Source organism: Osmerus mordax, chromosome 1, assembly GCF_038355195.1.
Source record: "Osmerus mordax isolate fOsmMor3 chromosome 1, fOsmMor3.pri, whole genome shotgun sequence".
NCBI lineage: Eukaryota > Metazoa > Chordata > Actinopteri > Osmeriformes > Osmeridae > Osmerus > Osmerus mordax.
Window position 1 is genome coordinate 17,995,080 of NC_090050.1, and position 14,510 is coordinate 18,009,589.

General features: G+C 39.5%; 3 protein-coding genes across 3 annotated transcripts; 2 read left to right on the forward strand and 1 right to left on the reverse strand.

Moving 5' to 3' along the window:
- Window positions 1-3,152: 3,152 nt before the first annotated feature.
- Window positions 3,153-5,204, forward strand: cnpy2 (canopy FGF signaling regulator 2). The gene is made up of 6 exons (XM_067239955.1): window positions 3,153-3,243; window positions 3,476-3,578; window positions 3,694-3,809; window positions 3,941-4,138; window positions 4,223-4,319; window positions 4,525-5,204. The coding sequence occupies exons 2-6, from the start codon at window positions 3,482-3,484 to the stop codon at window positions 4,566-4,568; spliced, it is 552 nt and encodes a 183-aa protein (XP_067096056.1). The 5' UTR covers window positions 3,153-3,243; window positions 3,476-3,481; the 3' UTR covers window positions 4,569-5,204.
- A 135-nt stretch (window positions 5,205-5,339) lies between these two features.
- LOC136942666 (citrate synthase, mitochondrial-like) lies at window positions 5,340-11,765 on the forward strand. Its single transcript, XM_067235616.1, has 11 exons — window positions 5,340-5,508; window positions 6,302-6,349; window positions 6,472-6,579; window positions 6,704-6,769; window positions 6,968-7,099; window positions 7,305-7,493; window positions 7,597-7,796; window positions 7,896-8,025; window positions 9,562-9,663; window positions 9,780-9,989; window positions 10,265-11,765. Exons 1-11 carry the CDS (start codon window positions 5,461-5,463, stop codon window positions 10,433-10,435), a joined length of 1,404 nt encoding a protein of 467 aa, XP_067091717.1. The 5' UTR covers window positions 5,340-5,460; the 3' UTR covers window positions 10,436-11,765.
- A 53-nt stretch (window positions 11,766-11,818) lies between these two features.
- LOC136942677 (coenzyme Q-binding protein COQ10 homolog A, mitochondrial-like) lies at window positions 11,819-14,466 on the reverse strand. The gene is made up of 5 exons (XM_067235628.1): window positions 13,595-14,466; window positions 13,103-13,249; window positions 12,659-12,851; window positions 12,423-12,524; window positions 11,819-12,251 (listed from the first exon to the last, which is right to left on the reverse strand). The coding sequence occupies exons 1-5, from the start codon at window positions 13,735-13,737 to the stop codon at window positions 12,105-12,107; spliced, it is 732 nt and encodes a 243-aa protein (XP_067091729.1). The 5' UTR covers window positions 13,738-14,466; the 3' UTR covers window positions 11,819-12,104.
- Between the last annotated feature and the right edge of the window lie 44 nt (window positions 14,467-14,510).

Sequence of the window (14,510 nt, forward strand, 5' to 3'; positions counted from 1 at the left end):
CAAGTAGGGTGAAGTGCCTTGCCCAAGGACACAATGTCATTTTGCATGGCGGGGAATTGAACTGGCAACCTTCAGATTACTAGCCCGACTCCCTCACCGCTCAGCCATCTGACTCCCTTAAGACATGTTACATTATATATATACACAAGTAAATAATGTGTGAGACTTTGAAATTAAATCAATAATTAGTGACATTTTATGTAATTTCATGAATGCCATTCAGTCTGTATACAAACACTGCTGACACGTCTTTGTGTTTATGTGTTGGATGTGAAGTTCCATTTTCTCCTGATATACAGCATCATTCACAGGTGACCTTAAATACACATTTCTGGTGTCCATTTATTTTTCCATTCTTTAAAAGTTTACCTCTAAAATGCTTCAGCTTGCTACTGTGAGTCATTTATTTGTGATGTGGAATGATCATGTCTCTCTTCATTCTACACTATGTCACCCTAATCTGTACAGCACAGGGTCTTCCTTAATGAGGCTGAAGTGTCAATCTTCTCAATGTAATGGGTTACACATAGCTGCCTGATTTGCCCTGGCTGTCATTATCTAAGACACAATTAGCAGGAAATGTATCTGCACTGTGTTTCAGGGTTATTCAGTGAAGCAGTTAAATTGCATTAATTGACATGCATTCCATTTACTGGAGCTTCTAATTGTAACTGCAGTTCATCGAGGGCCATAAAGTCTGTATCAGAATACTTATTTGCAAATGTACTAATGTAATCAAACTAAATCTATCAGACATTTTCAACTCACAAAGTCGTGCTGTAAATGAAAGTCCTCTTCATGTAACTGTCTGTTGCAGATGAGGCTCTTCTTTTGAGACAATCTCAGCTAACTCTTGAGGCTCTTGAAAAAGAAGAGTTTAAAGTTCATGACCTTCATCTGACTTGGCTCAGTGGTAAGAGAGCAACAAGTACCGTACTCACAGTACTGTATGATATAAATGTTAGATCTGCTACATGCACTTTCTAATATATTGTTGGAGTTGCTTTGCCCATGTATTACTGTATCTCCATTTACTTCTCATGGTCACACTAGTAGGTCCCAGTTCTTCATTACCATTATGCTGCTGTTAACATGGGGAGTTTTTCTCATCCACTCAAACCATGGAACACACTGTTGTCACAACTTGACAGGTGTTCAATATGATCTTTGACACAAATCATTGTTAAGCACGCACAGTAAATCTCTCTGCTGCCACACCAGACCTAAATGTATATTGTTTTTATTCATGGACCCCAGAAGACTCTTACAGGGCAGCGTAATAATACAACATGTGCTAATACATTTTAATTGGTTCTCACTGAAGGATCCAATTATATGTTATCAAATCAGAAGTCACTAATACTGGTGATACTTTCAGTGAGCGGTATTTTAGACGTATGTGTGTTTCCTTTCTGACTATGGTATTTGTGTGTCTCCTCCAGTTGATGAGGTGGCCTTTCACACCAGGGAGGGCCCCGTCCTCAAACAGCCTGAGTGAGAACCCGGCTCTGCTGGACGGCAGCATCCTGGTGAGGAGCTGCCACACACATTTGTTTGTTTTTATTTGGATCCCCATTAGCTTCAGCATAAGCTGAAAGCTATTCTTCCTGGGGTCCTACAATCTATCATGTGACCATACAATTTTCGACATCACATTTCACACCATACACACAAGACATTATTCAGATTACAAATCATATTTGACAATTAACACAATTAATCACACATAAAAATAAAAAAATAAAAAAAATAATAATAATACTGAAAAAATGTACAAGATTACGCTACCCGAATTTTTATTGTTTTTATTTTATTTTTAAATAATATATAACGAAAAGCCATAGGACTGAATCTCTGTAAATTGATCTTAAATATTGAAAATGTATTTGAAGGTAATAGTTTTTAAGTGATTTTTTAAAACCATACTGAGTGTTTTGCTGTTTGATGGTATTTGGAAGAGAGTTCCATTCACACATTGCTCTATACCTGATTGAACGTTGAATTGATTTAGTGCTCACTTTAGGTAAAATAAAACTACCTCCTACTGCATGCCTTGTTGGATAATGATGTATATCATTACTCAATGATCATTTTGAATATACAGTATAAGGTGTTTTGTTTGTTATAACATTGTGTAAAAAAAACATTGGTGAATACCAAAATCTGTTTTTAACTGTAAACCATGAGAGGCTTTCATGCATTGTATCCACATTTTATCTAAACCCACATGAGAGAGCCACACGTGCCGCTTTATTCTGCATCACTTGTAGTTTTCTTATATTAATTGTTGAGGTGCTGGACCAAACAACAGAACAATAATCAAGGTGTGAAAAAAACAAAGCATGAATTAGTTGTTTGACGGTCTGTGGTGTAAAGTGTTTTGCACACCTTTTAATAACAGACAAAGTGTTGCCCATTTTAGTTACCAGTTTTTGAACATGTCTATCCCAACACAATCTATGATCAATCGTCACATAGCTGGGGATCTGATTGATTGACTGATTGTCTTGGTTGGGTGGTTGGGAGATGCACTTCATCATACATATGGAGGCCTCCAGGTGTCACATTGTATTTTTATAATGATCACTTCGACTTTTTCCTCATGCATTTCCATTTTTTTTAAAGAACCTGAAGGACACAAAGTTTCAGGTGTCATCCGATCAAAAGTATATTTTTCTGGCTTACAACTTTAATCACGTGAGTAAAATAATATGGCTAAAGTATTATGAAAGAGCATGTTAGATTTTTCTCTAAGAGATGTTAGACCATAATACAAATATATATATTATTTAATTATTTAATTAGTGTCATGTGCAGGTGTATAATGCACTTACTTTTGTTCTCAGTGATTAATAAAGCATCTGTGTCAGTACAATTCGATGTCTCGAATTGTGTCAGGGAGTTCAGGGGCCAATGACACGCTTCAAAGAATTAGTGTGCTACCGCCCCTGTTGGTTAACATGCGTACGTACACCTGTACCACTGCTGCTCACAGCACGTCACAAAAGTACTTATGTCAAAATAAGGTGAATATCTCTGTATGTTGTTTGGAATCGGCATTGTATCTTCTATACTCTTTGCTTTCCGTAAGAGTATAGGGTCCAAATTATTTTGGTTCTGGCATGTTGACAGGCACCTACCAGTGGCGTCCTATTGCCTACGTCACCACATTTTACCGAATAAGATGGAACAGCGTGGAACAGCCACATCTTTGTAGCGGTGGCTAAAGTCTGCAATAAACAGGTAACTTCAAACTTTGAAGTTTATTATACCATGGTTAAAATGCATATTTGATAAAATGTTGGGATAAAGTGTTGTGTTTTGCTTTTCCCATTCATTACATTCGGAAAGGCTATCTAGGCTACTGCTTGGTGAACTGTGTTTAAAGGTTTCGACTGGCACTTAACTTGTGTGGATCACAGTCTCAATCATGTCTTCCAATTTTATGAAGATGTCACTCAACTTTTTGATTCAGATAAAGATGAGGGGCCCACGGTTGATCGTCCTATGTGTGATGCTTCTTCTCCTGGCCAACCACATCCATACAGCCAGGCAAGGGCAGGATATCAGATGTGGTGGTAGGTTTCGAGGCTACGGTATTTTCAGAGCCGTACAATATCTTTTTTTTACCCATTCATGAGACTATGGCTTTAAACAACCATTCTTTTAAACAATGTATATATTGCCAATCAGCTTGCAGGGCATTAGTGGATGAAATGGAATGGGCAATATCCCAAATTGATCCCAAGAAAATTATCCAGACAGGATCCTTTAGAATCAACCCAGATGGCAGCCAATCTATTAGAGAGGTAAGGACAAGACTACCTTGATTCAACAGATACAACCTTTGGTACAAGCACAAAAGTAGTTTGATTACAATCATAATTGTAATAAATTGCTGTCCCTAGTTCTTCTGCATCCCTGTCTTTTTTGTTTGCAGGTGCCTCTCGCCCGCTCTGAGGGTAACCTCCTGGAGTTGATGGAGGAGGTGTGTGAGAGGATGAAGGACTATGGGGAACGTGTGGATCCTACCACAAGCAGGAAGACCTATGAGAGGGTCACATCTCGAGATGGAAAAGCCATGGACCTCTCAGAGGCCAAACTGGATTCAAGAGTTAGCTCCAGTCTGAAATATGCTGTGAGTAGTAGTCGGTTTCTGATCTCAATATCGAATTGCATTTTTAAGTGCATCCATATTCATTTTATTTAATCTTCCCTTCAGTGTGAGACAATTGTTGAACAACATGAAGACGAGATTATTGAATTCTTTGCCCATCAATCGGATAATGTTAAAGACAAACTCTGCAGCAAGAGAACAGGTATGCTCTCTTATTGTATTCTTTTATGAAATGGACTTGTATGCATTTAACTATTTACTTAGAATAACAACGAAGGTAATCAAAAGCAAAATGGGAAATGGAAGAAGTAGAGTAGCACTGAACAAAAAAACCAACATGTTTAACGTGGAGTCTGGACTGGGTGTAACAGTATGAGGTTTTATTTGCTGTATGATTTTCTTTGCAGATCTCTGTGATCATGCCCTGAAAATGCATCATGATGAGCTCTGACCGAACACAGATCTACCTTCTAAGGGGGGCACTAACCCCTCTGGCAGTACAGGCTTAGACCAACCCTGGACATTGCCCATCCTCCAGATGCATATCTTTGTAAAAATAACATAAAAGTTTGGATTGTAATATCAGCTCCATTAACTAGGTACAAGCTAAGGGTATTTACTACCTCTCAGCGTTATAAGGACATCTTTGATATTTTGACATTTAACATGAGCAAACCAATCTTGTACGTCAATTGGTTGTTTATCGAACCATGCTATTTGAAGTAACTGAAGCTACATAATTTCATATGAGAGTCATTGTAATTAGATTGATTCTTTAAGCAAATATATGTAAAGAGGTGCATAAATGTCATTTGATTGACTTCAAGATTCAATTTACTTGTGTTCACAAGAATAACTTGAACAATTAATGGGGAATTCTGTTTTTTCACTACATATCCCCAAAATTGATTTAATGTCGGTGGTTTGTCTCATTTTGTATGTTCTTGCCTCTTTTTTATGGAAATATCTCAACATCAATTTGATTTCAGTATTTTAAATGGCTGTTATTTTTCCTGATGGATGCACTTATTATTTCTGGCCATTCACATTAACTAGCAAAATAGCAATAAATGTACTACAAACTTTCAATTTGATCATTATAAAACATCCATGAGTGAGACTATGTATTCAGGCACATGTATCTGTTCTCAGATTATCACTGACGATCTACGTCACCTAAACCATGCTTCTTCTCAGCCAATCCCATTTTCAGGCCCGTTCCTCTCTCAACCTTCACCCAGACCACCAAAATCAGGAGGGGCACCTTCAAAGAAGTACTGGGGGAAATACATCAGTACTGTAGGTTAATATTTATCTGTCGTGACAAATCCCTTGTCTCTAATATGTCACTACTGACTGCCTGCAGATTTGCCCCAAGGATTCTGAATAAGGTAAGCAGATGATACGCATGATTAGCCCAGCTATAGCTAGCTGCTGGCTAGCGCAATTTCGGCAAACCGACTATGGACTAGGCTAGCTAGGTAGCTGTAAAGTAGGATTCGCGGTTCATGACAATGAAGCTAGCGAACCAGATAGCATTATGAATAACACGCTTGTAAAGTAGTTAAAACAGATATGTAGAGACAATGTAATGGCAGGGCCGTCAAATTGGGACATTAGGCGTTAGCAAGGTATCAGCATGCTGTAAATAAGTAGTGTGATATCTAGCTAACAACGTAATGTTTTACTAGCTTTTTGGCAAGAAGTTGGCTAGTTGCATTTGTTAATTGGATAGCTAGCATTGCTAGCAAGCTACCAGTACGGCGCGTCCATGGCATGTGTTTCAATAGAGTTCAGACGTTATAGAGCTACTACGAGCTAGGAAGCAAACTAGCTCCTAAAATCACATCAGTGTAGACAATATAGTCAAGTTTACTGGCTAGCTAGAAATCTCACCAGCTAGGTAAAATTACTGGGTTTAAAATGGGACGAATAAAGCTAATCGTGCATGCACTAAGTGCTCTAATTAAAACACATTATTTAAACTTTAAAGAAACATTTTGTCTGACAACACTTGGGCAGCACTAGAAGAGTTTGTGAGTTGCACACAATTCTCAAGGTTGAAAAGGTTAATTTGGTCCATTTTTGCTGTTGTCTCAGTCTATAGTGTAGGCCCAATGTGTAGCCTCTTAACCTTGTTTGAATGATTGCTTCTCCTAATATTAGCCTGCATATTCTTTGCAGAGTGCTGCATGTATTTCTGTGGCCTCAAGAAATGCTACTACATCTTCTGTAAGTAGTACCATTAACTTCTCATTTTGAAATTGGATTTAGACATTTTGGGAAGTTGTGTCATTATCTAATAGTATTGGTTATGTGGTAACTCTTGGTTAAGTTTTGCTATTTCTTTTCAGAACCTAAAAGATGTGCTATCAGACCTTATACCTAAAGAACAGAGCAGGATCAAAAGTTTTAGACAGCAGTATGGCAAGACCAACATTGGTCAGATTAATGTGGATATGGTATGTACATTTTTTCATGGACTCTACCATACATATACCGTAACATACTCTAGCTAATATCTCCACTATATATGAGTTTTTGTAGAATATATGAAAATGTGTTAAATTGTATGCATGTTCACAGGTCTATGGTGGAATGAGAGGAATGAAGGGGCTGGTATATGAAACCTCTGTGCTTGATCCTGATGAGGTGAGTTATTCTTTTTGATTCCTGAGGCTGAATGAAGATTATTTAATTTTTTTTATGGGTTCACCTCCATGCTTTTTTATTTAGGATTTAGTGACTTTGATTTCATCCTGAACAGTTACTAGACAATCTCAGCCCTTTTGATATTGTATTATCTGGATTTGCAGTGGGTGAAATGCATACCGTGCAATCTTGTTGTAGGGAATTCGGTTCCGTGGCTACAGCATTCCAGAGTGCCAGCAGCTGTTGCCCAAGGCTCCAGGTGGTCAGGAGCCCCTGCCTGAGGGCCTTTTCTGGCTGCTGGTGACAGGCCAGGTGCCCACAGATGATCAGGTAAGGACTTAAATTAGGAGAGTGTGGAGAATGTTCTGGCTTGATTGTTGATATAAAACATTGACTTCCATGGTGTCCAAAGATAGATACATTTTGTATGATTAGATATGCTCTGTAAAAATCGCTGACATGATAAAAATCTCAAAACCTTTCAAATAACTGTAGCACAAGATTCAGTCTAACCATACAGTGTGTGTAATCTTAGGTGAACTGGCTGTCGTCAGAGTGGGCCAAGCGTGCAGCACTTCCCTCCCATGTGGTCACCATGCTGGACAACTTCCCCACCAACCTGCACCCCATGTCTCAGTTTAGTGCAGCCATCACTGCTTTGAATAGCGAGAGCACCTTTGCCCGTGCTTACTCTGAGGGAGTCAACAAGGCCAAGTACTGGGAGGTAGGCTGAGGGGAAACTGCCAACGTGTACCTGGTGACTGCATAGGCTGATCTGATCCTCCTGTATTAACGGTTAATTCAGTAAAAACAAATTTTTCTTTCAGTTTGCTTATGAAGACTCCATGGATTTGATTGCTAAGCTGCCCTGCGTTGCAGCCAAGATCTATCGCAATCTTTATCGTGAGGGTAGCAGCATCGGTGCCATCGACTCAAGTCTAGACTGGTCCCACAACTTCACAAACATGCTTGGATACAATGACGCTCAATTCATTGAGCTTATGCGTCTGTATCTCACCATCCACAGGTAAGGGCACATTGTTTTTTCTTTATGGAGAGAACCCTCGAAAATCATAAATGAGTTTTTTGGCTAAATGACTGATTCTATTATTATGTGCTGTCATAGTGACCATGAAGGTGGTAATGTGAGTGCTCACACCAGTCACTTAGTGGGCAGTGCCCTATCAGACCCCTACCTGTCCTTCAGCGCAGCCATGAATGGACTAGCTGGACCTCTTCACGGATTGGCCAATCAGGTGTGTATGAGTGTTTTTGTTAAAGGAGACATGACATGCTGTTTTTGGATGCTTTTATATAGGCCTTAGTGGTCCCCTAATACTGTATCAGAAGTCTCTTTCCCGAAATTCAGCCTTGGTGCAGAATTACAGCCACTACTAGCAGTCCCACAAGGAGCTTTCCTCAGAACGCGCTGTTTTGGTGTCTGTAGCTTTAAATGCTAATGAGGAGCGGAGGGGCGGCACCATGCGCTAATGTTTACAATGGATGTATCGCAATGGCTGTAGCCCCGTTGCTATAAGATGCCTCGAATTTGCCCATTCTCATCTGATAACCCTGGTTTGCACAGGTACACACTCAGTCATTTCAATGAGGGGAAAGGCGGATATCGCGCGCGCCATAACAGCAGGACGGTTATCCAAATAACAAAGAAGTGTACAACACTCACGTTACAGCATGTGTATTCACACACGTACTTGATGCTATCTACCTTTCCATTAGCGACAGTAACTCAGCTGTTAGCTGCAGAGCTAATGTTACAGCCACATTCTGAGGGTAGCAAGCTAGGTAACCATATACTGTAAAGCTACAAAATGATATAGCGTTAGTTAACTTACTTGTCCGAGCTTAGTAGCTGGACGAAGGAGAGTTAGTACTGATCCAGAATTTAATTTCAGCAAAGCCAGTTTTATATTAGGTCAAGTTGAGGAAACAGTCGTGGCTTAAGTGTTTGGCGCAGACATGCAAAACAAACTTCACAACTTCTGTTGTAGGCGCATTTCCAGAGAAAATAAAGTTAAGATACTGGGTCTTCAGAGGCTCGGATGAATGAACTGTAAAAAGATTTTTGTTTTCCTTTGTACATGCAAATGTAATGCTTCGTTCGTTTGAGAGCCATGATGTCTCTCGAGGATAAAAACACTTGCACGGTCGTAGCTCAGTTTCTTATGGGCGGACCAGATTCTCTGGGTGGGCAAAGCAGAGAGAGGGGAGGTAACCTTCCTCCTTGTGACGTCACAAAGAGGAGATTTTCAAACAGAGCAATTGAGCTTTCATTTTCTGAAAGGCGGAGAAGAACACCCAGGGCTTGGTTTACAACGATCAAAAATTCTAGCCACTGGGGGACCTCATATTAATGTTAAATAACCTCCTAAAGTGAAGTTTTCATGTCATGTCACCTTTAATGCTGGGCCTTATACTCATGTTACTCTAATCTCTTAACCCTTGTGCTGCCTTCGGGTCACATGACCCAAAGATTCACAACGAACCATCGTTGTGTTTACCCAATACAAAAACTAATAAATAGCATTTTCTTTTAACTTTTGCAATGTGGGGGGTCTGAGACAGCCCGACAGTTAAAAGAAAATGCTTCACTTTGTTTTTGTATGCGGTAAAGTTGTCGCAATACGACGGTGGGTCACAATGACTGATGGGTCAGAATGACCCGAAGAGAACACAAGGGTTAATGTAATGGGCCATTGTTGGGATTGAATTACTAAAATAACAGAGGTGGCTGGGTTGTAATTAGAAGCTGTGCATTACTTTGATCCCTGTAGGAGGTACTGGTCTGGCTTACTGCCTTGCAGAAGGAGATGGGAGGAGAGGTGTCTGATGAGAAGATGAGAGACTACATATGGAACACACTCAAGTCTGGAAGGGTGAGTGGGATTGAGTCATTTTGTTATCATATCTTGGTTGCATGAAAACGTTAATATTTTAGCACAGCTTTTTTTTATTAAAAGAAGCTATTTTAACAGCTTTTGTGACTCTGTAGGTCGTACCTGGTTATGGCCATGCCGTCCTGAGGAAAACAGACCCACGGTACACCTGCCAGCGTGAATTTGCTCTCAAGCACTTGCCTGATGACCCAATGTTCAAACTGGTGGCTCAACTCTACAAGATTGTCCCTAATGTCCTGTTGGAACAGGGCAAGGCTAAGAACCCCTGGCCCAACGTAGATGCCCACAGTGGAGTGCTGCTACAGGTGAGTCAGAGGTTGCAGGAGGAAGCCATTTAGGGAACTGACAACAGACTAGGATACTCGAAGACCAGGATGATTAAGGGCTTTTATAAAAGCAAGATTATATTGTCTTAATTGCTAGTTTTTGCTGATTTGTTAAGAGTGAAAAGTCTTTGGAATGAACCAAATCAACCTTTTATGTAGCATATTGCAATAATTGCTAATATAGTTCTAGTCTTGTTACAACAAATGAATCACCCCACTTATTTTCCACCCACACATTTTCTCTGTTTTTGTAGTACTATGGCATGACAGAGATGAACTACTACACTGTGCTGTTTGGAGTGTCCAGAGCCCTGGGTGTGCTGGCCCAACTAGTATGGAGCCGGGCCCTGGGCTTCCCTCTGGAGCGCCCCAAGTCCATGAGTACAGAGGGACTCATGACCCTGGTGGGGGCAAAGTCTGGCTAAGATGGAGGATCAGCGAAAAAGGAGAAGGAAGAACAAAGGGGGGGAGGAATATGAATATGGAGGGGGGGGGGTTGTGAAGTTGTAGTAAACTTATGAATATAAAGATTAAGAAGGGCCTTTGCTGGATTTAGTTGATCCATAGTCTGCGACACTAGGGTGATATATTTATCTTTCTGTGAGACTGGGCCATGGCAGTTCTGTCTTGAGATAGTGAATTGGACTCTGTTCTTGTAAAGAAAGCCTAATATCAAGTTAAATTATTAATTGTTTAAGATGAGGCTCTCTGTATGCCAGAAAACAACCTTTGACACAAAAAAGAGACAACACTCCATGGCAGGAAAGGTCCTTTTGTAAGATAACCACTTATCAGGCCTTTTTAGGTAAAATGTACAGTATGCAATGACCAGGATCTGTATGTTCCACAGAGCACGGCTCCTCATAAATAATGTTACACCTTTGTCAGTAAAATGTGTATTTTACCTCGTAGGCTGGGTAGTCGCCAACCAACAGCACCTTGGAATACTCATGTTCAATCTACAGATGGCTTGCGTACAATGCCTTTGCAATGGCTAAATCGATGGAGTAGTCAATTTCCATGATTATCAACAGGGTTCCACGTCAACGTTTTTCTTACATGTAAACTCTTCCTGGCCTCTTTCTGTGTATTTTGGGTTTAAAAGCGTAATTCAAAATAATTTATATGAAGCCACCACACCCAACAATGGTAAGAAGGTGTACGATGTATTCTTTATTAAAAAGAATTTAATGTTGGAGCTAGGAAATGTTAATTACTTTACAGCACCAAAATTATGCTTGGTCAGTGTTAAGGAAGTTAGTATAATTGCCCAAATATTAATATCCATTACAGTACTTTTATTCAGAATACCAAATACAGATTGTGTATTGCTTGGATGAGTTCCTCAACTTTGGGACATAGTTTTAAGGTTGTTCTCATGTCAAGGGGAGTGCAAAGCCTCATGTATTTGTAATACTGTTTCAATACAGAGACTGCAGACCTTATCCTATACACTCCAGCTGGGCACCACAATTCTTCCCCAAATTGTTTTATTCACATTTTAAAAAGGCAACCACACTTGTCTTTCATTTTGTTGATCTTCAACATGTATAAAAAATATTTTGCCCCTTTGTAGGATTACATATGTAGTTCAGATGTTTAACTTTCCTTAATTTGATCGTGTTCTAACATACCTCAGGTTTCTCTGGTTCTGTAGAATTCGGTTTTCTGTCAGATCATTGTAAAATTGATGAAAGATCTAAACTTAAGGTGTGTACAGTGAACAAAGGAAAATAAAAAAATAAGTGAAATTTTTTTATTTATTAACTTACTCTGTGCAGTGTCTGGAATGTACTTGTATTCTCTTGACAATTCCATGACAATCATTGAATGCCTAAAACAATGGCAAACATGTTATTTTTGAGGATGTATAAATCTGAAGAAGTCAATCACAATTATTCTCTTGAGACCACAGTGTCTTGAGTTTCTAGATATTAGTGAAAGCGAATACTAGATATACTGGAAAATGTCCAACTTTGAGAATTCCTGAAATTTTGCAACCCTAATCCTTACAACTGAAAAATATGTATTCGGCTTGTGAGCTACATGTGTAGGATCCCAGACATCTCCAGGTCACAGTAACAGCACCTCATGTTACATGAGTTCTCTTGGCATTTTTGTCTCTGGACCAAACTTTGTGCCAGCTCGCTGCTCAAAGGCTGCCACCATTTTCTTGACAACTTCATCAAAGAACACTGAAGCTAGCTGGGAGTGAAGCAACGAGCGAAACTCAAAGGAGATCTACAACACAAAGAGCAGAGGAGAAATGTTAAGATTGGGAATAAGGAGATTCTAAAATATATATCTTGCTTAAATTATTTGAACGTTTACTAATTTCTCCATATAGCCTACTGTATTTTAATAAATAGTTTTGGAAAGTACAAATGGAGAAGATCATGAGGAGTGACTTACAGAGAAGTCAACAGTGCAGGATCTGGGATACCCTGGTATTCCCGGGCTGAAGCGCCATATAGTCTCCAAGTGGTTGAAGAGTTTGCCATCTGTACATATAGCCTAGAAGTGAGCACAATCAAAATAGATCACACAATATTATATTTTTGTATTTGTACTGGTGGGAAGCTGTGGCAGAACTCCAATATAATTCTAATATAATTACTTCAAGTATTGTGTTTGCTTGATTTACAGACCTTTACAAGGTGAGGGTGCACAGTGGTGATCATGGATGTGTATCTCTCAACCATAGGGGGGAAACCCACTTCTAGCTGGGCTTTTGCATGACTGGTCCTCTTCATGATTGTCTCTGATTTTTTACACCATGGCACAAAGTGCTTATACTCATCCACATTAGCTACCACATTGTACATCTCCTGCATTGAGTAGCTGTACCAAACAAAATAGAAACAAGGAAAATAACACTTAGTAGTAGATACTGTATCTATAGCAGCATATCAGCCTTGAGTATTACAATGACTACACTGACTGAGAAACAGTAAATAACTACCAGTAATAATAAAAAAATGCATACTATTGTTTGTTTAATACATTCAACATATTGAGCAATATAAAAACAATGTTTTAATGTTTATTATGAGAGTCCGTAAGACTTTTGCAATACCAAAATCTCAACATACCCAATTATTCTCCGTTCAGAGTACTGTTTCCTTTTGTTGGTCAGACTAATAAAAGTTCTGCTTCTTGTATTAGCAAGTGTCCTCCACTCCAAAGTATAGAGAACTCTGGGAATCCGGGTCATTAGGATACCGTATGATGTCACATATCTGCAGAGAAAACAAGAAACCACATAAACGACAACTAGTAAAGTATTCTCCTTCTCCATGTAAATGTTACTTCTCTGGGATTTATAGCTTTTACTATGTATTTGATATTGAATTTATTCTGCAACACGGGTCAGATGGCTGAGCGGTTAGGGAGTCGGGCTATTAATCAGAAGGTTGTTGGTTCGATTCCCGGCTGTGCAAAATGACGTTGTCTCCTTGTACAACGCACTTCACCCTACTTGCCTCGGAGACAATGTCCCTGTACTTACTGTAAGTCAGCGTAAGAGCGCCTGCTAAATGACTAAATGTAAATATGTAAATGTAACACACACGCCCCTTACTCACCTGCTTTGTTGTCTCATTCCGAATGAGATTCGTACCCTTGATCCCACACCTATACTTGACCGGTTGCCAAAAGTGGTCACTTCCAACAGTTCACTTACTGTCCAAATACCCATGGACAATCGACGGGAGGACAAACCAGCCATTTGATTATTTTATGGATTCCTCTTATTAGCTGTAAGAACTTCAAATGCATAGGTGCACATAGACATTGTACATTTGCCAATGTGGCTACTCTATAGCATACTACTGTATTACTAGTAGTGGTGTAACAATATTGGCAAGCTAGCTCCTGCTGCTAAGTTGGTCACATTGATGTAGAGAGCTAAATAATGTAGCCTAGAGCTAATATACTAGCTAATATAAACAGTTAGCTAGTTAACGCGTTACAGCCTATTTTGAATGCTGATAGTGAATAACAGCTTATTAGCTTATTGAGGCGGTAATTTACGTCCATCATCCAATATGTTGTAGTGCTACGTTTGTTGATAATCCTATTACTAGCAGTACTAGCTTGGGTAGCTAGGCTAGCTATTCTAGTCAGAGAATGTTTAATATAGAAACAGGCTCTGTTCTAGTGGTCCACCTTCAGGACAGATAGCTACACACACCGACTGGCACTGTATTAGCTAGCTAGTCAAGTAGAGCTAGCCTACTAGCTTAGTCTAGTCATAGGAGCAGCATGGCTAACACTATTTATTCCGACACCCATTGAGATTTCAACTATAGCTTTTCGTTCTCTGATATTCAAATACAGTTGTCTGAGTCCATGCAAGCGAAATATGTGAAGACGCGTAGCCGGCGTCCGTTGCTTTTATCAATAACTGGCTACCACCGCCATAGATATATATATAAAGACCCTTTATATATATATCTATGACCACCACTACCACTTCACCTGACTTCGGAAGTCCAACCT

Bases quoted from the DNA above. Each gene is read 5' to 3' on its own strand.
- LOC136942677 (XM_067235628.1), bottom strand. From the start codon at position 13,737: ATGGCTGGTTTGTCCTCCCGTCGATTGTCCATGGGTATTTGGACAGTA. The intron at 13,250-13,594 runs GTGAGTAAGGGG...TTTTCTCTGCAG, and splicing joins GGAATGAGACAACAAAGCAG to ATATGTGACATCATACGGTA. The intron at 12,252-12,422 runs GTAAGTCACTCC...TTTGTGTTGTAG, and splicing joins CCTGCACTGTTGACTTCTCT to ATCTCCTTTGAGTTTCGCTC.
- cnpy2 (XM_067239955.1), top strand. From the start codon at position 3,482: ATGAGGGGCCCACGGTTGATCGTCCTATGTGTGATGCTTCTTCTCCTG. The intron at 3,810-3,940 runs GTAAGGACAAGA...TTTTGTTTGCAG, and splicing joins GCAGCCAATCTATTAGAGAG to GTGCCTCTCGCCCGCTCTGA. The intron at 4,139-4,222 runs GTGAGTAGTAGT...TCTTCCCTTCAG, and splicing joins GCTCCAGTCTGAAATATGCT to TGTGAGACAATTGTTGAACA.
- LOC136942666 (XM_067235616.1), top strand. From the start codon at position 5,461: ATGTCACTACTGACTGCCTGCAGATTTGCCCCAAGGATTCTGAATAAG. The intron at 8,026-9,561 runs GTGTGTATGAGT...TGATCCCTGTAG, and splicing joins TTCACGGATTGGCCAATCAG to GAGGTACTGGTCTGGCTTAC. The intron at 9,990-10,264 runs GTGAGTCAGAGG...CTGTTTTTGTAG, and splicing joins ACAGTGGAGTGCTGCTACAG to TACTATGGCATGACAGAGAT.